We start from the raw sequence: 26,665 nt of genomic DNA, 5'->3' as shown, positions 1-26,665 counted from the left end.
CGCATTTAGCTGCCGCATCACACTGTTGACTAATGTTCAACTTGTGGTCTACTTGGACTGCTAGATCCCTTTCACATGTATTCTCATTCTGTCAAGTGTCCCCCATCCTATATTTGTTCATTTCATTTTTCCGCCCAAAGTTCAATACCTTACATTTCTCCCTGTTGAAGTTCATTTTGTTAGCTTTGGCCCATGTAACTCCCAGCATCTTTCATAACTGGCTGTACTAGTAAGGATTGATAGAAGCTGCACTCCAACATTATGTGGAGAACCATGTGTTGCTCATTGCTTGCTCACACAAACCCTACTTGTGCATACTCCTGAGAAGCATTTGGCGAGACTACTGAATTGGACAGGCCATTACATGACCTAGTCAGCATTGTTTATATTGTGACTAAAATGACAGTTACTTTTCATATTTAATTACCATCCCTTTTCACCCTCTCCAATGTGTCAGCTTTCCCCAATTATGAGCCTTTACCTTGTACCAACATCACCATCTTCTGGCTAGAACGGGGAATAACACACAATATATTCCAAATATTTCCACAATGAGGCAAAGAACACAAGAGCACAATGGTGCTGTATCACACTTTGCTTCTTTCTTTTGACTGAAAAACAAAACAGAGGAATGAGAGGTAGCTTCTTGTTTGAACCAATTTTATGAAATTTTATTTCCAGCTATGCAAGCTGCTTACAGTTCTGCCAACACACAGAAAGGAACTCAGCCTGCTTGTTTTTGGCAAGGATAGATGCACTCCAATTTGAGTACCAGGAGTTCCAAGCATGCAGTTGGATTTTAGTCTTCCAAGTTCATTATTTCATGTGATAGCACACTGCACTGATTGCTGACTTCCAAGGAGAAATTAATATAGGATATAAAGAGCATCGTAAGGATTGACACAAGTTCACCTTCTTTTGTCTCTCTTTAAGCAGATATACTTCATCTTATTCACCTCCCAGTTGCAAGCTCTTGGCTGTTCCTCTAACTTCAAAAGTAGACAAAGTCCAGATATTCCTGGACTACAACTGCCGACACACATCATGATGATATGGCTGATAAGAGACAAAGTCAAACATCTGGAAGCCACATTTTGCCCACTCTTATTCTACAGACACAAGAAAATTCTTGCTTCTACTTCTCTTTTTAAAACTTTCACTTTGCCTTAGCCGTGTCTTGCCATTTCTTACCTACCATTTCTGTACATGGTTTAAATATCTGGCAAACCATCACTTACATTTTATCACAGATATTCAAGGTTTGTAACAGAATCCAGAGAGTATCTGTCAGACCAAGTAGCTCATCAAAGCTTGGAAAGGGTGCTCAAAGTTACCAAGTGCATCCAGGATGCTGAAGTCCAAGTTTCAAAACAAGGTTCTCCATTTTGGGAGAAAGGTATGAACAGAGGAGATGTATTTCATCTGTAGGTGAGCACGTTTGTGTAATTACTATAAGGGATCAGAATGGAACAAATGCATAAGGCTTTCCTCTTCTTCTACCTGGAGTTCTACATGGAAGGAACCCCTACAAAAGTGGACTGAGAGAAAATGAAGTGAGAGAACGGATAAAAACTTTCTCTTAATTTTCATCACCTAGGAGAGTATTTATTATTTTCTGGGACAAAAGTGACATATGGATGGATAAAGAAAAAATATAGCATGGAGAAATTGAATGTTTCTCTTCTGTTGTGTTTTTGATTGAGCACGATAACATAATACCACAGTTACCTCTTTCAATTAATGCAACATACAATTCATTGTGCTGCTGATTCCTCACTGACAGGGAAGTATTCCACCCTCACATACTTGCTTCTCTATGAACTCTCCACAGAATTAAACTATAAGATTAAATCAATCCCCTTCTTTCTTCTTTCCATAGATGGATTTTGTGGCACTGTTCAAACTATTTTTAGACTCTCCTGAATAGCCATTTTAATGCTTTACAAATGCACACTAATTCCCCAGTTACAAAAGATTTAAATGCATCCCAGCTTCCAAGCTAGCTGAAAGCATATTGCATTTTGCTAACATGCAATTTGTAACTAGTGCAAGATCAGGTATAGAGCAAGTACTATAAAAATCTTGGTATTTCTGTCATCTGGAAAGGGCTAAAATGTGTTCTGTTTATATTCTAAATTAGGAATGATCTTTCTGCCAAAATTTGAAAAACCACACTCTGGAAAAATAGGTCATAAAGTGTGACAAAATGACACAGTCAGACTTTGAAAATGGGGTTATGTTTCAAGAGATTCATAGCAAAGGTAAGAGTTTAGTCTTCGTGAAGAGAGAGAAATCCTGCCTATAGCAAGTAAACTCCAAATGACACTGAACCCTCTGTACCAGAGAAGGAAAACAGATCTGGGTGTATTAATAGATGCAACATTTTAAACTCCATGTCCCTAATACAGCTACACTGGTGTCTTATGCTAGGAAAACTGTGCTACCATGCAAGTAAGGAAAACACTTAGCGCAAGTCTGTCAGAAAGCAGGCTAAGCTTCATGCCAACAGCTCTTTACTTCCCTCACATAATGTGAACAAGAGAGCGTCTGACAGAGTGCCTCCTCTATCTCTTTATTATGCACTTCAGTTGCTCATCTCCATGTTAGCCAAAGTACAGGGAAATGAAAATGAACAGCTGAGGTCCCTAAATAAAAGGTTTTCCAATACTCTGGTGGCTACTGATTTATGCAGGAGTTAACCAGTGCTCACTTGAAAGATAAAGACAATTTTAAAAATTTCTGGCCACCCAGAGGCTCACCAAATAACTGTATGGGTGAAACTGCACTGCAGATGAAATGACTGCCTATCGTGTAGGATGTTGTCCCGTCTTGAGGATCTGAGCTGTTTTGTGAGAGAAGGAGAGTGTGTGGGGTTGTCAGATGAAAAAAGTGTATATGGGAGGACAGCCAGAGTTTTTCAGTGAGTTGCAAGTTGAACAGATTCCAATTTAACTCCAAATTTGAAGACTATTTTATAACATGTCTCTAGACTGATTAATACACTCAACCATCTCAGCCCTTGAGATGGTTGCACATATTCTGCTTTGCAAAGCATGCATTCTACTTTGTTTCTAACGAGAATCTTGAGATCCATCAAGTTAGGCCGAGTACAAGAAGGAATTTTGAACTGAAGTAATTGTTTTGTTTTGCGCTGGTGACACAGTGATCAAATGCCTGTACTGCAGCCACTCACTCACAAACCGCAAGGTTGCACATTCAATACCAGCCAAGGGCTCAAGCTTGACTCAGGCTTGCATCCTTCCAAGCTTGCTAAAATGAGTACCCAGCTTGTTGGGGGCAATTAGCTTATACAACTTAGGGAGTGCTTAAGTGCACTGATGAGTAGTATAGAAATGTAACTGCTATTACTATTGCTACAAGAACCAAATGGTGTTCATAGGCTTTCCTCCTTAGAATACACTCCAGGTTTACCCCAAGCCATCTTCATTTGAACACTACAGTTTAGGGTAGGATAGCATTGGGGAGAGGGGTTGGCTTCACTGGTTGAACCACTGAGTGTAAGACATCCTGGATGATTTACTGCATCCAAACATCTCTCAGTAGATCCACCTTTACCTTCTCTGAGATTTTACAGCTGTGAAACAGTCTACAATTAATAGCCAACAAGTCCACAATACAGATACTTGTTGAATATTTATTGTTTGGATCAGTATGTCAAACCATGTCACAGAAAGGAGCTAATCTGTTTTGGTCATACTTCATATCACTTACCACTGGCATTAGAACAAAATACCTAGCTCCAAGAAACGATCTGGTCAAAATATGTAAGACCAAGTTTATGGCCTTTAATGCTGGTACAGAGTGGGCCAGGGACTCTTTTAGTTCGAGATATCCAGCAGGTGGAATTTTCTGTATGCTTAAGACATCTTGCCTCAAAGATTCATAAAGCACTACATGCTCCCACACTGTCAGAAAACAGGGACAAAAAACAAAACAACACCATGGCTGAGGTAGTAGAATCAATGTTACAGAAGTGTAGGGAATATTTTCTGAAATTTACAAAATTGATAGAATCATATAAAGATTAAGGACAGGAAGGATAGGATGGAACTAAACACTGCCAAGAATAGCTGGCCCTATTCTCTTGGCTTTCCCCCAAGAGAAGAATGGAAAGGAAACTAGAGCCAGGGATATTTGAGGCCACAATCTTCTACTTTTTCCTGTTAATTTTACAGAATAAACTACCAAAACAATTAAAAATATAAAAAACTATTAATGGAACAGACTGTCTTCCAATAAGATACACCTATCTTCAGTAAGTGTTCATTCCAGTATCCTGGAAGACTGCCCATTTTGTTTAGCTTGGGCTGGCAAATATTGCATTTGATTAGAATGTTTCCTGATTTGGCTTTCAATTTCAGTCAGAAAAGGACCAGAGTATTGAATAATAGCAACATGCATGCCTAAAGATACTGAAGGACCAAATGGGATAATCATATTTATGATATCATACACCGGAGGCAAGCTTTATTTCCACCATTTGATATTGCAAGTCTTGTGCTTCTCAACAGCTACATGACATTCTGACACAAAATGCTTCTTGTTGCAGTCACCATCTACAATGTGTGCTGCCTGTTGGCAGAGAAAAACACTGTTTTCTAATCCAACTTCTTATGCTCCATTTGATTTGAACAAATAAATGGATGAAACTGAGGGTAAACACTGTGCACTTGAAGCAAATATGAAGAAAGAACTGAACAAGCTGAATAAGATTTCAAACCTCATACAAAGATTGATTTGAGAAAGCAAACATCACAGCGACCAACTGAGGACTGAAGCATGCTTCAATAGATTGATTCTGTTGGCTGTGATGAGAAATCCATACTAATCCCACCAAAGTCAATGTTGTCATCTAACGGCACCAGTGTTTTGTTTCTCAGCTTTTAAAAGCAAGAAAACCTTAGCAGCACCCCCGCCCTGCCTCATGTTATCAATGGCTGAAAATGTTTACCAACCTGCTGCCCAAGCATATCTTCATGTAAATCCACCTATACCCTTACTCCCTTCTTAAGATGCCAGCTAAAAATCATTGAATGCAATGCTGTCTGGTGCCAATTACAGGAGATATGATACCAGAACATGCATTTGGCCAAGGAAATCCCAAGCTATGCAAGAGGCTCTTACTTCAAATTAGCTTTTACCTCAGACTGAACACAAAACTGCTTTGAAACAGTCTCACCTCTTTCACATCAAGGTATAAACATCATTCTATAGTTTATGAAATATTAAATACTGAAACAGAATGGAATATAATGGCACTTGTTTAGGGAACAGGTAATCTCTATGCAGTTCTCAGATTAGATATTACTCCTTTTACCTATAATTATTAGACTGTACAGAGAGGTTAAGACTCTTCAAGAGGCATGGCAGAGCCGCAGCAGATTAGCCCGCATTTCAGGTTAGACAATGCTACTTGGATGAAAAACTTGCAAAGTATAAGTAAAGCTGCAAGTAGTCCAGCACCAGAAGAACATTGATCAGGGAGGGAGAACAGAAACCTTCCAAATACTGTTCATAGGGAAACAAGAACAACAAAATTAATTCATTTCCTTCTGAAAAGCTTCACTCTAAATCAGGTGAGACAGATCAGAGTACAATATAGAACCAAGAGACAGGTTGGTAAGCAAGTTCCAACCACAAGGAATAAAACTAGGATGAACAAAATGTCAAAATGACTAACCAGCTTTTATTTACAACACTCCTTAAAGACAGACACAGACCAAGAGGGGACATAACAAAAAGGAAAGCAACAGCCACCATGCCCCTTGCCTACCAACTCTGAGTAGGGTCCCCAACATCACTGCTTGGGCTGGACACATGCACAGACACTTCTGCCATTTGCCAGTGCTCAGCACATACCATGGCTATCCCCCAAACATTGCTGGGGCATGGGGGCTGGGCTCTGGGGCTAGTTCAGAAATATTGCTGCTGATCCCCACCACCCTCGGCTGAGGCTGCCAAGTCATCAGGGTGTAAAGCCAGTAGAACCTCGAGTACTTTCTCATCACAGGGCAAGGGAAACTACTAAGTCCTGTCCAATACAACAGAATCCCAAGGAGTTTTTCCTGGGACTATAGTCTGTTTTATGCTCTTCCCCATCGCTGTCCAAGGGGCTTGGCTTTTATCATATAGGCAGTGCAGTACAACACCCTTTCACCTCCAAACTGAAAGTTCAGGTACTGTATGAAAACTCAGTCTAAATTCCCAAGTTGTATTGTTAAGATGGACTACAGCAACTCGTACTACTTCTGTCCCATCAACCTCTCTCAGCTTGTCCCTAAGGAGGACTGGGCTTTGAGAAAAATATAAGGAGAGAGTAGGCCTGATTGCTCCTGATTCTTATGCCATATTCCACACTCCTAGTCAGACAGGACACACACCAACTTCTCAGTCATTACCAAAGTAAAATGTCATTTACTAAGGAAAAAGGAGAAATCCTGGGCCCAGTTGTAGAATGAAGGCAGGCAGCCCAGGCCATGGGATGCAGTGGAGGAGAAGTGAGAAGCCAATCCTTCCTAGAAAATTCAGAGCCAGCCCCAGGCACAATCCAGATCAAAGGAGGAAACCAACACAAAGTCATCAAATTCATGTACTAGTGGCCACATGCCAGCACTCAGGGCTGGGCCAGACCCAGCCATTTAGGACTTCTTAGCATCCTGTGTGTTCCGCCGCTTTAGGTCACTCAAGTCAACAGGTTTGAAAGCTGTCAAAACAAGAGAAAGAAGAAAGAAGCAACTTAGACTACAACTCCTCTACTGAAGTTACCATATTACTTTACATCAGTACTGATTAGTACTGAGGAAGAAAATAGGACCTGGAAAGGGAGCAAGATAGACTAAATTCCTGTGGCCCAATAATGCCAACATCCACCCAACAATACATCTCACAAAGGCATATATTTTGGTTCTAATCCTTCAGTAATACAATCTTGTTTATATCTGGAATGGTATATACCAGAATCTAGCAGTCATGGACTTTTTTTAAAGTAAACTAAGGGCCTGAACAGACAGGCCAAAATAAAGCTGCTTTGGGTCACTTTGGAGGTAAACTGTTTAAATGACACATGCATCTTAAGAGGCCAGAAGCTGTGCCAAAGCTGCGCTCCAGTCCTTAGGACTGGAGTGTGGGTTTGGCGCAGCTTTCGGCCTCTTGGGACACATGTGTCATTTAAATAGCATACCTCCAAAGTGACTCGAAGCAGCTTTATTTTGGCCTGTCTGTTCGGGCCCAATGTTTGAGATTCAACTTTCACAATCTGTAGAACAATGATGACTATATAGAGCTCTCATAGCCATCATTTACATCTGTTTTAAACACATCTGCTCCATTTTTTGGGCACTATGATATCAAAGACAATTAACATTAAAAAGAAAAAAATAGAACATATCGTATTATCAAACCAGAGCAAAAATACAGGTTGAGTCTTTCTTATCTGAAATTCTGAAATCCAAAATGCTCCAAAATCTGTAACTTTTTGAACATCAATGTGATAGGTCAGCACTGGCAGCAGGGAGGGAGATGGTGTGGCTGAGTTTGCAGCTAAATTTTACACAAATGGAAGCAGCGTCTCCAGCCTTGGCCTCATGCTAAAAAAAACCCCAACACCAATCTCCTTTCCCCATTGGATCCCAGATTCCAGTCAGCAAATTCTGACAGCAGTGGCAGTGGTGGGGCTCCTCTCTCCTGTTCTCTTTCCCTGTGAGCACTTCCAGCCACCCAGTGGTTGCAGGATGAGCAAACAGGTCTAGGGAGAACCCCACAACAGTCATAGAATCATAGCGTTGGAAGAGACCACAAGGGCGCTCCAGTCCAACCTCCTGCCATGCAGGAACCCTCCATCAAAGCACCCCCAACAGATAGCCATCCAGCCTCTGTTTAAAAACTTCCAAGGAGGGAGACTCCACCATTCTCCGAGGATGTGTGTTCCACTGTCGAACAGCCCTTACTGTCAGGAAGTTCCTCCTAATGTTGAGGTGGAATCTCTTTTCCTGCAGCTTGCATCCATTGCTCCGGGTCCTAGTCTCTGGAGCAGCAGAAAACAAGCTTGCTCCCTCCTCAGTATGCCATCCCTTCAAATATTTAAACAGGGCTATCATATCACCCCTTAACCTTGCAACCACCAAGAGCTGTGCCATCTCCTGCTGCTTCCTGGCCAAGTAGTGAGGCTTCTTTAAGCAGACTCACGCTCCAGTAAAGAAGCACATGAACTGGCTCAAGGGTTCTACCAGTGCAACCGAACAGAGGCTGAAGCACAGGACCCTTCATGCCAGGAGACGTGACAGGATAATTCAAATGCATCTTTCTCAGATATAAACTTAATCCTCTAAAAATTAAAAAAAAAAAACCTCTCCTGCAATCTCTCACCACCACCACCACCACCCACTTTCCTTCTACATCCTTACTGAAGAGGCAACTTGGCTTAGGAGTAATAAGCATGAAGCAACTCCTGCAAAGTGGTACATTCCCTCTGAGCCTTGGACAAGAGCCCGAGCCAGGGGAGCTTAACTCCTGCTTGTTTTCTCCTCCACACACACACTCATTCACTGCTGTGGAACTTGGTCATAGTCCCTAAGGACCTTATGTATATGCAAATATTCCATAATCCAATTTAAATAGCAAATCCATCTCCCAAATCCAAAACATTTCTGGTCTCAGGTATTTCATATAAGGGAGACTCAACCTGTAATATAAACCAAAAAGACAAAAGCAAAAGGTGTGTGTGGGGGGGGGTAGCAGTTGTAGGCATATTACTTTTCCTCCTTTCCAAACACTTTCCTGAACAAGAGAGTTTTGAAGGCCAAGAAAGATGAAAATGAATGCACTGGCCATGGGAAGAAATTACAGGGACCAACTGCCAGGAAAATTTCCTGTGCAGCCACCTGCTGCATTTCCAATTGTGGAGAAACATAGCAATGGATCTCAAATGATAATCTGAGAGAGCAGGGCAGGTACATATGGGAGGTGATCCTTTAAATACAAATTAGATCCCAACAAAGATGGCAGAATATAGGATTTATATCCTATAAGCAATGGCACTTCTTAATGCTTGTCAAAAGTAGCCCCACATACAGTGCAATACAATAAGTTGTATGTCACCAAGCTGTAGGTAACTGTTGCTTAATCAGATATCCTCATGAAAGGGTACAGAAGACAAAAAGAAACTCACCCTTCAGACTGGGATTTGGCATTTTCTCCACATATTCCTCCACGAGTCCTCGTTCACCACCTGCCATCTGGCTGCGGAGATCCCGTTCCACACACTGCCATGCTACAGAAAATAAGAACAGAGTGGTGGAGGAAGATTTCACATAGAGACTAAAGAAGAACCTTCTTCTTTTGGCTTAATTACTGCCAGCCTTTGGAAGACAGAAGTTCCACCTTTACTAATGGAAGCATCTTTAAGATGCAAATAGAGCCATCAAGCAGTGTTTGTGATAGTGGACATGAAATCAAAGATGGGCTTGATATACAGAGATAGAGAAGCTTATCACTTCCAAGCATCAAACTTATATCTAATGGACTGGCTTTTACTAAGTCTCAGCTTTAACTATTTTTCTCAATTTATACATATTTAAAGATGTAAGTAGACAAAATATTAACATTAGAACTGGCAACAGCATGATAAAGTAATTGGGTAGGAGATAGGCTAGTATGCCATTGACTCAGTGGAGATGCAACAATGCTGGAGTAAGCTTTTGCAAATCTTAAGTGCTGTACCTTCATATATGAAGCGCACATTCTCCTCATGTGCAGGAGTGAAGATCTCACTGCTATTGCTTGGAGAGCGAGGGCTGCTGTTCCGCTTGCCATTGTATACAACTCTGGAGACAGGAGAGCTGGAATATATGAGACAAGATTGTGATCCCTGCCACAAATAATAAAACAAAAGAAGTTGTTTCAAAACAAATTTCTAGTAAAACAATACTGTAACTCTATAGACCTGAGAGGATCTTTACATCTCCTGTTTTAGACTTCAACTCCCATAAACCCCAATCAGTGTAATGATAAGAGATTGAAGGAACTGTATTCCAAACATCTGGAAATCTAGACCCTTCATCATTTTCAAGGAAATGTGACCAAAAGATATGGGGATTATTCTCTTCATTTAGTTTTTATGTGTAGGACACCTTCTTAAGATGCACAACACTTTATTGTTCTTTTTTCATACTCACAGCTCAAACTAAATTGTTGTATAGAAAGAGCAGAAACTAAAATAAGTGATTTGTCAAAGAATACAGTTGGTCCTCTGTATCTATGGATTTCTTATCCACAAATTCAAAATGGTATTCATTGGGGGGAGCCCTGGAACCAAACCCCAGCACATACTAAGAGCCCACTATATCTGATGAATCCAAGTGGGCAGCAGGGAGGCACTAAAATTTAAATACCAGACTCTCAAGTTCCATGCTATTGATTAATTAAAAGATATAAATGTATTTTTATGTCACAAAACATTCCTGATCCATTATCAGTAGCACCTCCAATAGATTGTAGTCACAGAAATTCTTTATCTCCCTACCTCTGCCACAGAAAAATGAAACACTGTAAGCTGAAAATCCCAAATCAGTTTAGATTCAGATATTTCTGACAATTGTTTTGCCCTGGCACAAGTTTAGTTCTCACAACCACATCTTTTCTGCACTGCCAGAGACTAGAACAGAGAGCACTGGATTCGAACTACAGGAAAAGAAATTCCACTTGAACATGAGAAAAAACCTACTGATGGTAAGAGCCAATGTTCTGTAGTGGTTTGAGCGCTGGTTTATGACTCTGGAGACCAGGGCTTGAATCCCCACTTGGCCATGGAAACCCACTGAGTGACCTTGGGCAAGTCACACTCTTTCAGTCTGAGAGGATGGCAGTGGCAACTCCCCTCTGAAAAAATGTGCCAAGAAAACCTGATAGGGTTGTCTTAGGGTTGCCATAAGTCAAAAGCAACTAGAAGGCATACTACAACAACCTGATGGTAACAGCTGTTAGACTGTAGAACACGCTGCCCTGAAGAGTGGTGGAACTGCCTTCTTTGGCGCTTTTTAAACAGAGTCTGGATGACCATCTGTCGGGGGTGCTTTGATTGAGAGTTCCTAAATGGCAGAATGGGGATGGACCGGATGGTCCTTGAGGTCTCTTCCAACTCTATGATTGCTTCTCACCTTGTCATGGCTGACTCTCTACTAGCCCTGGCCCAGGAACTGGATTTGAAGTGTGGGTGATGCTAGAACAAAGATAAACATTGAATTCACTCAGAATGACCTCTCATTAATCCTGGAGAGGGAGAAGGGGTTCCCCATGAACTGAAAAGACCTTAAGGTATCCTGCATTTGTCTTGGGTATCCTGACACCCTTGGTTCATTTCAGTGAGGTTCTGGGTCTTAAAGAGAGAGAAGGGACACCAATGTCTCTCTCTCTTTCCCTCCCTCTCCATCCCATCACTGAGACACAACTAAAAAAGAAGCCTCAGTCTTCAGACCCAGAAGCCCCTAGCCCAGTGATCCCCACACTTTGGACTTCGGTTCCCATTGGCCAGGATGGCCAAGGCTTCTGGGAGGTGAGGACCAAAACACCTGGAGGGCCAGAGTTTGGGCATCACTAGCCATTCCCCACCCAAACAGTCCACCAGCCCTTTTCTCCCTGGTGGGCAATGGCACCCTTGTCCTCAAAAGCCCACTGTGCTCTGAAACTCCCACCACCATCATCCACAGAGTGAGTAGCCTGGAGAAAAGAAGGTTATGAGGTGAGATGATAACCCTGTTTAAATATGTGAAAGAATGTCATATTGAGGAGAGAGCAAGCTTGTTTTCTGCTGCTCCAGAGAACAGGACCCAGAACAATGGATGCAAGCTAAAGGAAAAGAGATTCCACCTCAACATTAGGAAGAACTTCCTGACAGTAAGGGCTGTTTGACAGTGGAAGACACTCTTTCCTTGTAGTGTAGTGGAGTCTCCCTCCTTGGAGGTCTTTCAACAGAGGCTGGAGGGCCATCTGTCAAAGGGGATGGCAGAATGGGGTTGGACTGGATCAGGGCCCTTGGGGTCTCTTCCAACTCTATGATCCAGAGCTGGATTCCTAGCTGGGCCATGAAAACCCACTGGGCAATGAGTCCCACTCCTCAGCCTCCTCAGGGGAGGGCCATGGCCAAACCTCCTCTGAACGAAACCTTGCCAAGAAACCCCCTCGATGGGTTCGCCCTATGTGGGGAAGGAGCCAGCCCCCCTCCGCCCCAGGAACGCTCCCGATCCCAACAGATCATCCCTGCCCGGCTTTTCCCAGGATTCATCCCAAGGCAGGGCTGGGGCTGGGGCTTGGGCTGTGCTAGGCCCACCGCCGCCACAGAGATGGGATACCTTCCTTCCTTCCTTCGGCGGAGGGCGGTTCCTCTTCACCTGGGCCGCCGGCTGAGGGGATGATGGTCCTCTTTGCGCCTCTCGACGCTGCTGCTGCTGCTGCTGCTGCTGCCAGGCCTGGGGCGGAAGAGAGCGCCTAGGCCCAGCTGCGCCTGCGCATTAAGGCCCAACGGGCACGGAGAGCAGCCCCTGCTCCGCGGACCCAAGGAAAGGCGTTCCCATGGAAACGGAGCGGGAGGGGGGGTGCAGTGGTAGCCATGGCAACGGGAGTCAAGGAATTAAGGCCCTCTCCCCTGACGACCGCTGGTCCTCACCTCAGAGAAATGTTGTTGTTGTTACAATAAACAGCCAAAAACACTCGTGTCTGTTGTATACAGTACCTTGAAGTCCATTCCCGACCCTAATAAATAAATAAATAAATAAATAAAAACTTTTATTTCTATCCCTCTTTCTGTCGAGACAATCAAGGCGGCGTACAAAGATTAAAGTACCCCAATATATTCATGTCTCCCCTCCTTAAAGATTAAACAGTATAAGGTTAAACATTCAACAGTTAAAACCAAACAATAGCCAATAACCACGAGGGTTTCTTGGCAAGATTTGTTCAGAGAGGAGGGTTTGCCCTGGCCTTTCCCCTCAGGATGAGAGAGAGTGACTCCAAAACACACTGCAGAAACGTTCCAGTTTGAGACCGCTTTAACTGCCCTGGCTCAATGCTAGGGAATTCTGAGAATCATAGGCCTGTTACATACAGACTGCCAAAATAAAGCTGCTTCGGGTCTCTTTGGAGGTATGCTGTTTAATTGATGCATGGGTCCTAAGAGTCCGGAGGTTGCCCCAAAGCCACACTCCATTCCTAAGCACTGGAGTGCAGCTTTTGGTGCAGCTTCCGTATTCTTAGGATACATGCATCATTTAAACAGCATACCTCCAAAGAGACCCGAAGCATCTTTATTTTGGCAGTCTGTAATAGGCCGTAGTTTTCTGTAAGACATTTGGCCTTCTCTGTCAGAGAGCTTTGGTGACCCCAATAAACTACAATTCCCAGGATACCCATCACTGAGACAAAGGCAGTTAAAGCGGTCTCAAACTGGATTATTTCATGAAGTGTGTTTTGGACCCCAGTGGGTTTCAGGACAAAGCAGAAATGGAACCTGGGTCTCCAGAGTTGTAGTCCAACACTCAAGCCAATAGGTCACTGGCTCTCAAAAACACTCATCAAAACAGTACGTAGAGAGATCTTGTAGCACCTTTTGAGACTCGCTGAAAGAAAAATTGGCAGCATGAGCTTTCTTAGGCTTCAGTCTACTTCCTCAGATGCATTTACAAAAGCTCATGCTGACAATTTTGTTCTTTCAGTGAGTCAAAGGTGCTACAAGAAGAGTTCTCTACATACTGATTCTACAGACTAACATGGCTATATATTTGAATTCTACCCATAGAAATATAAATTCATGCTTCCTAGTCATGCTCCAAACGGAGGCCATTTTGGAATTCCTCCTACAGAAGGTAATGAAATGGAGAGCAGGTCCTGGGAAAGGAGGACATCTAGTAACCATGACCCATCCAGTCAAGTGTTGAAGGAGGCAAAGGCCAGAGAAGGAGGGAGCCAGGTTTCTTCCCTTGAAGAGGAGGGGAAACTTTTCATTCCAGACAAGGGGAGCTGCTTGGGTAGAAGAAGAAGCACCTTCACAGCCCCCAGAAGTGGCACAGAGATGTGGGAAGGGCGCCATAGGGCAGAGAGCTACTGTGGGGAGAATCATGGCCCAAGCACTGGCCAGCTTTGTCATTAAAAAACCATTGTTGAGCTCCCTTTTACTGTGTGTCTGGTTCAGGGTGAGCAGAAGTCATAATCACATAGGAGGACAAGGCACTGACAAATGTGGGTCATTCAAGAAAAATGGAGGATGTGACCAATTAAAAGCTAAAATGACTCCAGGAAATGTAAACCAAGTCATGTATGTTGTTTCATGATTTTGTAAAATGCCATGCAAAACTTACAGTGCTATATAAATAAAACCCAATAATAATAGTAATAATGCTCAAAATGGAGGACATTTTGGAATTCCTGCTGCTCAGAAGGCTGAAATGTAGTAGATGTCTTGGAAAAGGAAAGCGTCTGGTTACTCTGGTCTGGTACTGTCGCTGTTTAAAACAGCATAGGAACACCGTGTCCCTCACCAGGAACCACCTTCGACAGACCTCCTATATCGAGTGTATTTACCTGACCCTGAAGGCTAGGGACAGTCTAGGGATTCTGTTAGTGTATCGGCCACCCCGTGCATTAGCGGACTCCCTTAACGAGCTGACACAGCTGGTCGCTGAGCTGATGTTGGAGACGCCCAGGCTTCTTGTCCTGGGCGATTTCAACATCTCCCTCACGGCCAGCTATGTTCCATCCGGTGCGGCTCGGGAATTCATGGAGACCATGGCGGCCATGGGCCTGTCCCAGCTGATACAGGGTCCTACGCATTGCGCGGGTAATACGCTCGATTTGGTCTTCTGTTCGGAGGCGGAAAATCCGTGGGTGGAAATTGCTAATATTTCCCCCTTGTCATGGACGGATCATTTCCTGGTAGAGGTGAAAATCAAGGCTTCTACCCAGATCCCCCCCGGGGGTGGTGGACCAGTTAGGATGGTCCACCCTCGAAGGCTGATGGAACCTGAGAGGTTCCAGGAAGCCTTAGAGGGGCTCACGGTTGGAGATGACGGCGACTCTGTTGACGCCCTTACCGGTATTTGGAATACCGGTCTTTCTGGGGCTATACACAGAATCGCTCCCAAGCGTCCTCTCAGGCCCGCTTCCAACCGTAAGCCCTGGTATACGGAAGATCTCCGGGCGAGGAAGCGGGCTCTGCGACGGCTAGAGTACCGTTGGCGGAAACACCTTCGCTTAGACGACAAGACTCTCCTAGACCGACTGTTAAAGGACTACGGAGAGGCAATACGAGCAACAAAGAATTCGTTCTATGGTGCTCGTATTGCGTCCGCAGAGTCGCGTCCGGCAGAGTTGTTCAGGGTGGTCAGGGAGCTAACTCAGCTCCCTCCTGCCCTGAACCAGATCCTTGAACCTTCTAAGGCCTGCTGTGACTTGTTTAATGACTTTTTTCGTGGATAAAACTTCTCGTATAAGCGAAGGTCTGAACGCCGACATTATGGCAGAACCTAGGGTAGAAGTGTCCAGAGCCTCCGCGGACTGTGTTATACTGGATCAGTTTGAGTTGGTGAGTACCGAGGATGTGGACAAGATCCTCGGAAGTGTTCGGAAAACAACTTGCTCCCTCGATCCCTGCCCCTCTTGGTTAGCGGCCCAGGGGGGACCGGTGGTAACGTCCTTGTTACACCGGATAATTAACACCTCCTTGAGGGATGGGCGATTTCCATCGGATCTAAAATTGGCCATTGTAAAACCGATCCTAAAGAAGCCCTCCCTCGACCCCCTGGTACATAATAATTATCGGCCTGTTTCGCTGCTTCCATTCTTGGGGAAGGTGATCGAGAGGGCGGTTGCGATCCAGCTTCAGACGGTCTTGGATGAAACTGATTATCTGGACCCATTTCAAACTGGCTTCCGGGCGGGTCACGGGGTTGAGACGGCCATGGTCGCCTTGGTCGATGATCTCCGTCTGAGCGTCGACAGGGGAAGCGTGTCCCTGTTGGTGCTCTTGGACATCTCAGCGGCTTTCGATACCATAGACCATGGTATCCTTCTGGGACGCCTGGCTGAGGTGGGAATTGGGGGCACTGTGCTCCAGTGGTTCCGTTCCTACCTCTCTGGGAGGTCCCAGATGGTGCAGCTGGGAGATGTGTGCTCCAGCGAGCGGGCCCTTAAAACTGGGGTCCCTCAAGGAGCCATTCTGTCTCCCATGCTATTTAACATTTACATGAAACCGCTGGGAGAGATCATCCGGAGACATGGGGCGCGGGGTTATCAGTACAGTACGCTGATGACACCCAAATCATTTTCTCTATGTCTCCGACTGATGCAGTGACTGGGGATGGCGTCTCTCCTCTCGTGGCCTGTCTGGAGTCAGTAATGGGCTGGATGAGGGAAAACCGACTCAAACTTAATCCAGAGAAAACGGAGGTACTAGTGATAGGTCCCCCTGGTCCAGGAATGGCGGTGGTTCCACCTGTCCTGAATGGGGTCACGCTCCCCGTGAAGGACTCCGTGCGCAGTCTGGGGGTGCTTCTTGACTCGTCCCTCCACCTGACTGCTCAGGTGAATGCGACGGTCAAGAGTACCTGTTATCAGCTTCGGCTGATTCGCCAGCTGCGCCCATACCTGGACCGGAGGGACCTAGAAACTGTTGTACATGCTCTGGTAACTTCGAGACTGGATTTCTGCAATGTACTCTACATGGGGCAACCCTTATACCAAACTCGGAAGCTGCAAATGGTGCAAAATATGGCAGCCCGGCTGGTCACTGGTACGTCCAGGACCAGCCACATAACACTTGTGCTTAAAGATCTCCACTGGCTGCCCATTCGCTTCCGAGCTCAATATAAGGCGTTGGTTATTACCTATAAAGCCCTAAATGGCTTGGGTCCAGGATTCCTAAAGGACCGCCTCTCCCCGTACAATCCGCCTCGCACCCTCAGAACATCTGGGCAGCAACTGCTGAAGGTGCCTGGGGCTAGGTTAGCTTCTACCTCTAGAAGGGCCTTCTCCACAGCTGCCCCAGCCCTTTGGAACACGCTGCCCACTGAGCTCCGCTCGTCCACCACCCTGGCCCAATTTAGGAAGGACCTTAAAACCTTCCTATTCAAGCAGGCATTCCCCGATTAAATATCCTGTGGGCCTCCCTCCTCTTCCGTGGCCATGAGGATGGGCTAACGGGGCCTTTGTTATTGTTTTTAGATTGTGTATTGTGGATGTTTTATGTTTTTAACCTGTATTTGTTGCACTTGTTGCATATTGTAAGCCGCCCTGATCTTTCTGGTAGGGCGGAATATAAATAAAGATTTTATTATTATTATTATTAAAAACGTCTGATGGAAAAGTGTATACTACAGTGGACCCTTGTTATACACTGGGTTTGGTGCAAGATCCCCCGTGGATAACAAAATCCGTGGATGCTCAAGTCCCATTAAATATAAGGACATAGCAAAATGGTGTCCCTTATAAAAAATGGAAAATCAAGGGTTCATATTTGAAATTTATACTTTTTAGAATATTTTCAAACCGTGGGTGCTTGAATCCGTGTATAAGAAATCAGTGTATAAGAAATCCGTGTATAAGAAGGGCCGACTGTACTTTCCAAGGGAGTTTAACTATTACACTGTCTCTTATGGTTAAGAATTCATGTTAAGTCTAGAATATCAGTATGTGAAGGGTTCTTGTACCAGTTTTTGAGACTAACTGTGCAAAAGAAGTAGCATAAGCTTTTGTTGACTTGAATCTGAGGAAGTAAACCAAGTTTATGAAACTTTATGCTCTGTTTTCTTTTGCACACTAAAGTGCTACAAAATCCCGATCCCTTTGCATATAAGTAGGTCAGCCTACAGAGAGGCCTATGAACTCATTGGAATGGAGACATACTGTACTGTATTGGATTGCAAAAGAGGGGTCCTTGTTGAGAGATGCAAATGGACTTCAAATTTCCTGAACTTTGAAAATCTCCCTATTACCACATGGCCAGAAGGAGGAGGAGCCTGCCTGCAGAAGCTATCCTCCTCCCCATCCTCCCCTCTCTACTAAGGGCTGAAAGAGCATGATGGCATCTGACTAACATCTCCCGTTGTTTCCTCCCTTTCTTTCTCCTGTTGGGTTTGTGATATCTTGCCTGGCGAAGAAGCCCATGGAGCTCCAAAGCTTGTGACAAGTATATTGGGCATTTCGGGTGGCCAAGAAAGGCATCCCTGATGGAGTTTTGTTTGTATTTGTTAAATGGCCAACACAGCTACCTCTGCATCTTTTATGGTCAATAAGTTATTCCAAATGTTTTTCGGTTCTTCTATTTATTCTGTTTCCTTCCACTGCCAGCCCACACCTGGTTGCTGGGACTATTTTCATATGAGACATTCTTTTAACATTTAGCTCGTCTGCAATTTGTACCTATGCTGTTTAGTATACAACTTCGGTCGAAAAATGTCTCACTTCCACTTCCTGGTTGGCTACATAGCTGTTAGGATTCACACTTGACAGAAAACGCATGAAAAGACATTGATTTTTTTTTTTTTTACTGTGACAGTTTTTTCCCTTAACACTCATCCAAGCCTTCTGGTGCACATCCAGCACAAGAAAGGCATTCCTACATACATTACATTGCTGGGAGTAAATGATTTGAGTGTTGGACTATGACTCTGGAGACTGGGGTTCAAATCACCGCTGAGCCATGAAACCCAATGGGTGATCTTGGGTAAATCACACTCTCTCAGCTTCAGGGGATGGCAATGCCAAACCCTTTCTGAACAAATCTTGCCAAGAAAACTCTGTGTCACCATAAGTCAGAAATTTCTTAAAGACACAACAACAGCAACAAATACCATTGATTAATATTGGTTTATTTACGGATTTGATTTTGAGATCTCCCCCCCCCCCAATTACATTGCTGTCTTCTTGATCATTTGCATAAACAGGGCTAGCAAAATGTGTAAAAATCTAAGCCAAAAATCAGCTTTAAAATGCATGTATTTCCATGGTTACACTGATTTTTCTTGCTTCTGTTACTGGGAGAGGGCAGAGCAAAGATGTACTGTATGCTGGGAATAGAAGTTACATATTCTTCCTGGAGAATCCTATTCAGAACTTCTCCTAAGGCTGTAGAAGTCAAAGACAGAGCCATGATAATGTGGATCAGTATGCAATGGGATCTTCTAGCACCTTGAGAGTAAATTAGAGTAAGAAGTTAATAATATAAACTTGTAGACTTAAATCTACTTAATAACTGGAATGCATTTGATGATTTCAACAAGTCTAGGAAAGCTTATACTACCTACTTCTTTCTCTCAGTCTCAGTCTTAGTGTTGCTACAAGATCCTTTTGCATTCCCCTAAGGTTGTTCTACTGGTCATTGTCCATGCCTGTCAGTTGTTATCACAGCCACCAGTGACTAAAGAACATAAATAAAGCTGAACTGTGACCACCCATATTATACCTATGCAACTGCTATACTGAGCCCTAAATATACCAGTAGTTCAGTTTGTGTGTGCGTGCGTGTGTGTATGTATATGTGTGTATACACACACACACACACACACACACACACTGACTGACAGAGAGAGAGAGAGAGAGATCCCCAGTGACACCTACCTGATTCTAGGAGAAACTTGAAGCAGCAACCAAGAGGTGAATCCAGTTGCTGTACTTCATTCAAGGCATACTGACCCAAATGACACAAGGGATTCCCTATTAGTTTTCACCATGAGGCAAACGGGCTGATTAGGGAGAAGTAATTTTTAGCACTTTTAAGTGCCAATCATTGACTCTTCTCCAAAAATACAACATCTAGTAGTTTTCTTTGAGCTTTGTCCAGTAGTTTGTTAAACTACTGTATTACCAAAGCCAGTTCTTTTCAAGACAGATTACAGTCGGCCCTTCTTATACATGGATTTTTTATACACGGATTCAAGCATACACGGTTTGAAAATGTTCCCAAAAAGTATAAATTTCAAATATCAAACCTTGATTTTCCATTTTTTATAAGGGACACCATTTTGCTGTGTCATTATATTGAATGGGACTTGAGCATACACGGATTTTGTTATACACGGGGGATCTTGGAACCAAACCCCAGCATATAACAAGGGTCCACTGTATTAGAGGCTTCTTATTCCATTACCAGCTGCAGAACCACCATATCTGCAACTGAAACATCAGAAGCTGGATGCCACAGAGAAAGATCCAAAAACAGGAAACCAAATTACTTTCTATTAACTTTCTTTAGTATTAATATTGTATCAAAGACTGTATAATTACCAGAAGAAACTCCTTAATGGCCACAATTAAGAGTCAACATTCTTTATGTAACTACCACCACCACCCCACCAGTGATCAGGTAAAAGTGTAACACCAAGACTCCTATGCAATTGAATAATTGCATAATAATAAACCAGAAGTATTTTAAATTAAGACAGCAAAAAATTGACCTAAGCCCTCCCCACTGCTATCTATCCAGTGCACATGTACTTGGGAGTAAACACATTAACACATGGAGTGTACTTCTATATATAGATGGTTGTAAGAGAGTTGATATTTAAGGATCTTTTAATAATAATGGATGGGAAGAGCCAGTAACTGCTAATAGACAAAAATCAACTACCTGTCTGCCAATGTTAAGCCAGCCACATTTTAAAAACAGTTCTGGGAGGTCCTGCCTTGCATTGCCTTTTCACCACTCTGCCTTTCAAAAAAATACAAAAAAATAGCACATTTCAAATTTTACCACTGGGATATGATTGTAGCACGATATTTTTTTTTTTTTTTGAGAATTTCCAATGCAGGTCTGTATTTCCACAGGATGAAAGAAGTATTAAATCAGCCATGTTTACTATTAAAAAATTTGACATCTCCATAAGCATTAGACAGATAGATTTATATGAATTAGAACTATGAAGAAAAATTATTTCCCAATTCTTTCATCATTCTTTAGCAAATACTTTTCTTTGGGTACTAAAATGAACTTGCTTGTCACCAGTGGTATAGTGGTAAACATTGGAGGGGAGGCCTACACCATGGCAGTCTCTAGATAGCAACACCCTCAAGGATAGTTTTTTGTGTGTGTGTGTTTTTCAGGCTATGTTTAATGTTGTAAGCCGGTTGTGTTACGCAGAGGAGCGGGATAAAAATATATTATTATTATTATTATTATTATTATTATTATTATTATTATTTGGTTGTATTTTGGAATAATTTATTCCTGATGTTTTGGCTGCATCTGTGGCTGGCATCTTCAGAGGGTGGTGGCATGGAAGTGAGTGGGGTATACAGTTGGCCCTTCTTATACACAATTTTTTAATACACGGATTCAAGCATCTATGGTTTGAAAATGTTAAAAAAAAAGTACAAATTTCAAATATCAAACCTTAATTTTCCATTTTTTTATAAGGGACACCGTTTTGCTATGTCATTATATATTTTAATGGGACTTGAACATCCACAGATTTTGTTATCCATGGGGGATCCTGGAACCAAACCCCAGGTATAACAAGGGTCCACTGTATATATTGTATGACCCGTGGTTGAGAGGAAGTGATTTACATGGTAACCTGTGTGTCTGTTGTTGAATAGCAAGGCCTCAGGGTGGGAGCATATGTGTGTCTATTTAATTAGCAATCCATTGTCTGCAGGGAAACTGCATCTATTGAGTCTCATTTTGGTGCTTTTCATAACTGGTAACCAAACTTTGTTTACTTTCAATGTTTCTTCTTTCTTTTTGAAGCTGTCCAGGTCTTTGTGGATTCCAATGGCTTCCCTGTGCATTCTGACATGGTAGTTGTTGGCTTGGTCCAAAATTTCAGTTTTCAAATAGCATATTATGCCCTGTATGGTTTATAACATGTTCTGCTACTGCTGATTTCTGACTGACCCAGTCTGCAGTGTGTCTTGTGTTCCACCCTGAAGCCTTGCCATTCAGCAGCATACCAACACACAGTCTCCCTCCTTAGAGGTCTTTAAGCAGAGGCTGGATGGCCATCTGTCAGGGATGCTTTGACTGAGAGTTCCTGCATAGCAGGGGGTTGGACTGGATGGCCCTTGTGGTCTCTTCCAACTCTATGATTCTACAATTGTAAATCACTTTCTCTCAACCACAATGACTACAAGAAAGATGTCACAAATGTCAGAAGCTAAACAAAGTATGATAAGAACAGGAATAAATTATTCTAGAACACAAAAAGTATGGATGCTAGCTGCTTAAGCATTTGACTTCACACTCTCAAGGATGTTTTAAAATGCAGGGAACTGTGATAATTCCTATATTTTAAAAGCATCCTACCAGATCTTTTGTATAACTAATATGTTTTGCTCACTCAAGACCAGGCCACTCCTGCAACAGGGGTAGCTCATAACAATACATAATTGCTGTGAAAATCCATTTCCTCTCCAACTACTATGAGGAGTTTAGCTAAGGTCAGAGAAATCAGGGAAATATGAACTCGGTAGTAGTAGTAGATTATGTTACATTGTTGTTGTTGTTGTTGTTGTTGTTGTTGTGTACCTTCACGTTGTTTCCAATTTATGGCAATTTAAGTTTCATAAGTTTTTTCCTGATTTGTTCAGAGGAGCTTTGCCACTGCCATGCCCTGAGGCTGAGAGTATGTGACTTGCCCAAGAGGAGCTTTGCCATTGCCATCCGCTAAGGCTGAGAGCTTGTGATTTGCCCAAGGTCACTCAATGGGTTTCATGGCTGAGCTGGGGATCAAACCCTTGTCTCCACAGTCATAGTCCAACACTCAAATCACTATGCCACATTGGCTCTCTATGTGAGCCCTGGCTCCACTACATCCCTGCTGGCTCCAAATCTGAATGCTCCCGCCCTCCAAGGGCTTCTGAGGGAACAAAATCAAAGTGATTTAGCAGAAGCAGCTGGATGGGAAATGTGGCTTTGTATGAGAGCAGAAGGAAGATGAATTACCCAAAGCTTTGGGAATTACTTTATTGAAAAAATAAAAAGCTGTTCAGAACCACATAAAAAAGTACAATAGAAAAGCAAATCTGGGACAAGCAAACATGGAAAATAAGACTTTATACACAAGATTGTTAGGATAGTCCATATGTACAGTAGATGCCAGATTGAACTTGGAGATAGTTTTTCCTTAGGATAATTTTGTAAGAAGTCTTCAGGAAAATAGCTTGAATGATACTGAAATTACACACGTTATTGTCACAGTCATTTTCAGTGGTGAACTGGAAAGATCAATGCTTGCACAAATTGGTACCCACTCGTTTAGCTCATAATCATCTCTGTGAACCTCCTATACAGTACAATCAGTATGTCCCAGCCATTGTATCCATTTTAGCTAAAGCCTGACCCCACCAGATACTGAGACATAGTAGAGAAGGTTACATCACTTTTTGAAGAGGCTATCCCAAGCATAGCTCTCCAAGAAAACCTGGAGTAGCCAGTCTCATACGTACACATTACAGCCAACTGTGGTCTCTTTTGGGAGCTCATCACTCCCTTGCCAACCTAGTATGGGCAACTTTACTAGCCTCTTTCCTGCATGCAACAGACCTGGCTGGCTGCCATGGAGACTAAAATCCCAGATGGGAAAGACCTGGGGGTGGGTAGAAGCTTAGTTGACTCGGGCTGCTTTGAAGAGCTCTACAAGGTCCTTGTACTCAGGGTCAATAAGGTCAGATGGCTTCTCCCCTTCATCATTGGTGGCATCACGTTGTGCCCCAAGAGAGATGAGATACCTGCAGGTTAAAAAAAAACACAGATTATGATTTGACATACTTCATCTTTGTGGGTAGCGTTTTACCCAGCAAGACCCAGTGGAAATATTATGGCTCTGTAGCACTTTTTGCAACAAGAGCACACTGGCTTAAATCCACACCAGGACTCAAAGTCCCAGTTAAGGCCAACTGAAACATGTCAAATCTCTATGTGCAGTCACGTATACCATTGCGCAACCATATGGAAACAAATGTTGACATGATTTGGACCAACAACTTGTTCTGTAATTGTGACTGCTGGATAAGTTGAAAACAGAATCAAAGAAATGGGTGCTGGTTTTCCCCATAGGCACAGTCGAATTCATATGTGCTGGCTTTCCATTCTACATTTGTGTACAAGGTAGTGTGGATAGGCTTAAGAAACTGATACTTTTTTCCCCCTTGCAAGACATCTCACTTCTGCTTAGGTAGTTTCCATCATCACCTTCTTCTCGACATATCATATATCTGACCAATACCACTGACTACTTAACAGGCTGATAAAATACTTCTGTCAGCCAGTGACAGAGGACTAACCCTGTTGTAAGACAGCCATCCACCCCCTGTTCTGAACCAGCAGGCACTTCTCTTTCACCAGCTTCTGCAGCAATCACCTTTTCCCTCTGCACTTTCCTTGGCCATGGAGGCTGCTATTTATGCCTGTTAGCAGGGTTGTGCAGTTGAACGAGAGAAAAAGAGGTAAACATAATCTGACATCTCTGACCTTGCAATGTCAGCATGACCATCGCTGCAAGCTATGTGCAGGGGCGTCCAGCCGTCCTCGTCTTTCTGATTGATGTCAGCACCATATTTCACCAACAGCTTCACACAGTCAAGGTTTCCAGAAAGCACAGCTTCATGGAGAGCAGCCATACCTAATGGGAAAAGATGATAGTCTCAACCATAGCTTGCGGAAGATAGAAAGGGGATCCCAGAGACTTAGTCAAGGAGTAATCACATCACTATCACTTGACTGAAATGGGAGTTTCTAGTTTAGTATGTAAGCAAGGAAATCTAACAGAGAATAAACCCTCTGACCAAGGAGGGGGAGTACTGGAAGTTAAGATAACTTCACTGCACAAGTAATGGGCTTTCTACAAAGCTAGACTAGGTCCTCAACATTTTAAAGGCTCTGTTAGCTTAGGAGGGAAGTGAGGAGGGGACTTTTTTTTCTCAAGTTATAACACACCATAGATAATAATTTAATTAGGGCTGGATAGATTTTGGGAAGCTCATAAAAACAAAGATTCAAGGTCAGTGTCTATAACATGAATATTCCACCCACCCACCAGGATTGATTTAATTCTCTAACAGTTTGCTTGGACACAGTAGCTGTAATACTTGACATTTTTGTAAACTGGCAAGAAATTAGTGATTATTACATTTATATTATCTTATACTGAAGTAACAGGAAGAAATGTTTCAGTGGGGCAATGAGACAGCTTATAGCTGGTCAGGAATTTTTAAAACATCTCCTTTTCAGCATATTATCCATTCAGTTGGTCATTCTGTTTAATTAAGTTCTTTGACACCTCCACCTCTGTCTGTCTGTCTGTCTGTCTGCCTCTCTATCTATCTATCTATCCATCCATCCTTCACAAATTAACAATTAGCTGGACAGTGAGCTGTACATTTCCTCCTATTCCAGCCAGCTTCCTCATTGGGCACTAGAATTAAGAGCTAATTTGACCAAAGTAATTTGCATGGTTTCATATACTTGTGTGACTGAAGGACACAGAGATGAATGAGAGGGAAGTCATCTCCTCTCTTCAGAAAGAGAGAAAATCCATCTAGTTTGCAAGCTACAATGTGCCCCAGACATAAGGTGGCTGAACTGCTAGTATTTAGTTCCGTCCAACCACATAACTCCAGTTGGGTCTTTACCCTCATCTTACTTACCAGAGGGATAGATGGTGTCCAGTGTGACCTTCCTAGCCCGGATGAAACGGCCCACCTGCTCCAGATCACCCTGGCGAATGTGGTCCTGGAAGAGAACATCATTGGGGAAACGCACAGTCTTCAAGCTTCTTGCATATCGCCTATACCTGGGATGTGAGTCTGGATAGTAATACTTCATCGTGGTAGTGCGAGATGGAAGAAGAGACAAATGAGACAAAGGGACAGAAGAAGTCTCTTGAGGGATGAGAACAGGCATACAACAATCCAGACACAACTCTGATATGCTGAAATATAATATGTTGAGATATGTTATGATCCTCTCCTCATAAACGTTTGCAACAAAGAGCTGGCTTAGGGTTCTTCTTGGGACTTCCTTTGGACAACACTGCACTCATGTAGTGATTGCCTGCAGAGGATGGGTGACTTTCAGCAGCGTCTTCTGTTATATAGCTTCCTTGTGTCTATTTTGAGGCTAGTCAGCTCATGCTATTTGCCATGAGATTTTGTAATTGAGCTGCCCTGCCCTCTAGCCTCCCCTTTTCAAGCACAAGTTGGAGTCTCAGCTTACAGACCACCTGTCAATGTGCAATAGTCAACAGGTCAAACTTTCTCCATAGTCTGCCTGTGCAGATCTTGGCCACCTAAGATTTTGCAAGCCCCTATTTGTAAAGCCCACTGTTTTCATCAATTGCAGGAATTTGTTGGCATCCACTGCATGGCTTTCCAGTACTCAGTGTAGATGGCATTCACCTAGATGAGAGAAATGGCTATGAAATAACAATTTTTAGGAGATCAGAAAGGGTTCAGGAAGTGGAAAATGAGAGACATCCCCACAAATGAAGAGTGACTGTTAAGATTGTATGAATCAATAGAAATGGATAGGTTAACATGTTTAAGAAATAATAATTAATTGAAACAGTTTAATAAAAAATGGGTGGAAGCAACAAATTCTTGGAAAATGCATGGGGTAAGATAGAGATACTAAACTTTAGCTAATAAACTTTTTAAAGAAGTTAGATCA

General features: G+C 43.0%; 2 protein-coding genes across 2 annotated transcripts; both read right to left on the bottom strand.

Moving 5' to 3' along the window:
- Positions 1-5,687: 5,687 nt before the first annotated feature.
- MCRIP1 (MAPK regulated corepressor interacting protein 1) lies at positions 5,688-12,519 on the bottom strand. The gene is made up of 5 exons (XM_042454140.1): positions 12,366-12,519; positions 11,175-11,236; positions 9,739-9,857; positions 9,188-9,289; positions 5,688-6,724 (listed from the first exon to the last, which is right to left on the bottom strand). The coding sequence occupies exons 2-5, from the start codon at positions 11,180-11,182 to the stop codon at positions 6,660-6,662; spliced, it is 294 nt and encodes a 97-aa protein (XP_042310074.1). The 5' UTR covers positions 11,183-11,236; positions 12,366-12,519; the 3' UTR covers positions 5,688-6,659.
- A 10,430-nt stretch (positions 12,520-22,949) lies between these two features.
- PPP1R27 (protein phosphatase 1 regulatory subunit 27) lies at positions 22,950-26,081 on the bottom strand. The gene is made up of 3 exons (XM_042447758.1): positions 25,645-26,081; positions 24,470-24,620; positions 22,950-23,727 (listed from the first exon to the last, which is right to left on the bottom strand). The coding sequence occupies exons 1-3, from the start codon at positions 25,898-25,900 to the stop codon at positions 23,604-23,606; spliced, it is 531 nt and encodes a 176-aa protein (XP_042303692.1). The 5' UTR covers positions 25,901-26,081; the 3' UTR covers positions 22,950-23,603.
- Positions 26,082-26,665: the final 584 nt, after the last annotated feature.

The sequence above is a fragment of the Sceloporus undulatus genome, chromosome 2, assembly GCF_019175285.1.
Source record: "Sceloporus undulatus isolate JIND9_A2432 ecotype Alabama chromosome 2, SceUnd_v1.1, whole genome shotgun sequence".
Lineage (NCBI taxonomy): Eukaryota > Metazoa > Chordata > Lepidosauria > Squamata > Phrynosomatidae > Sceloporus > Sceloporus undulatus.
The sequence above is the reverse complement of the archived record's forward strand: the minus strand, read 5'-3'. Positions and strand labels throughout refer to the sequence as shown.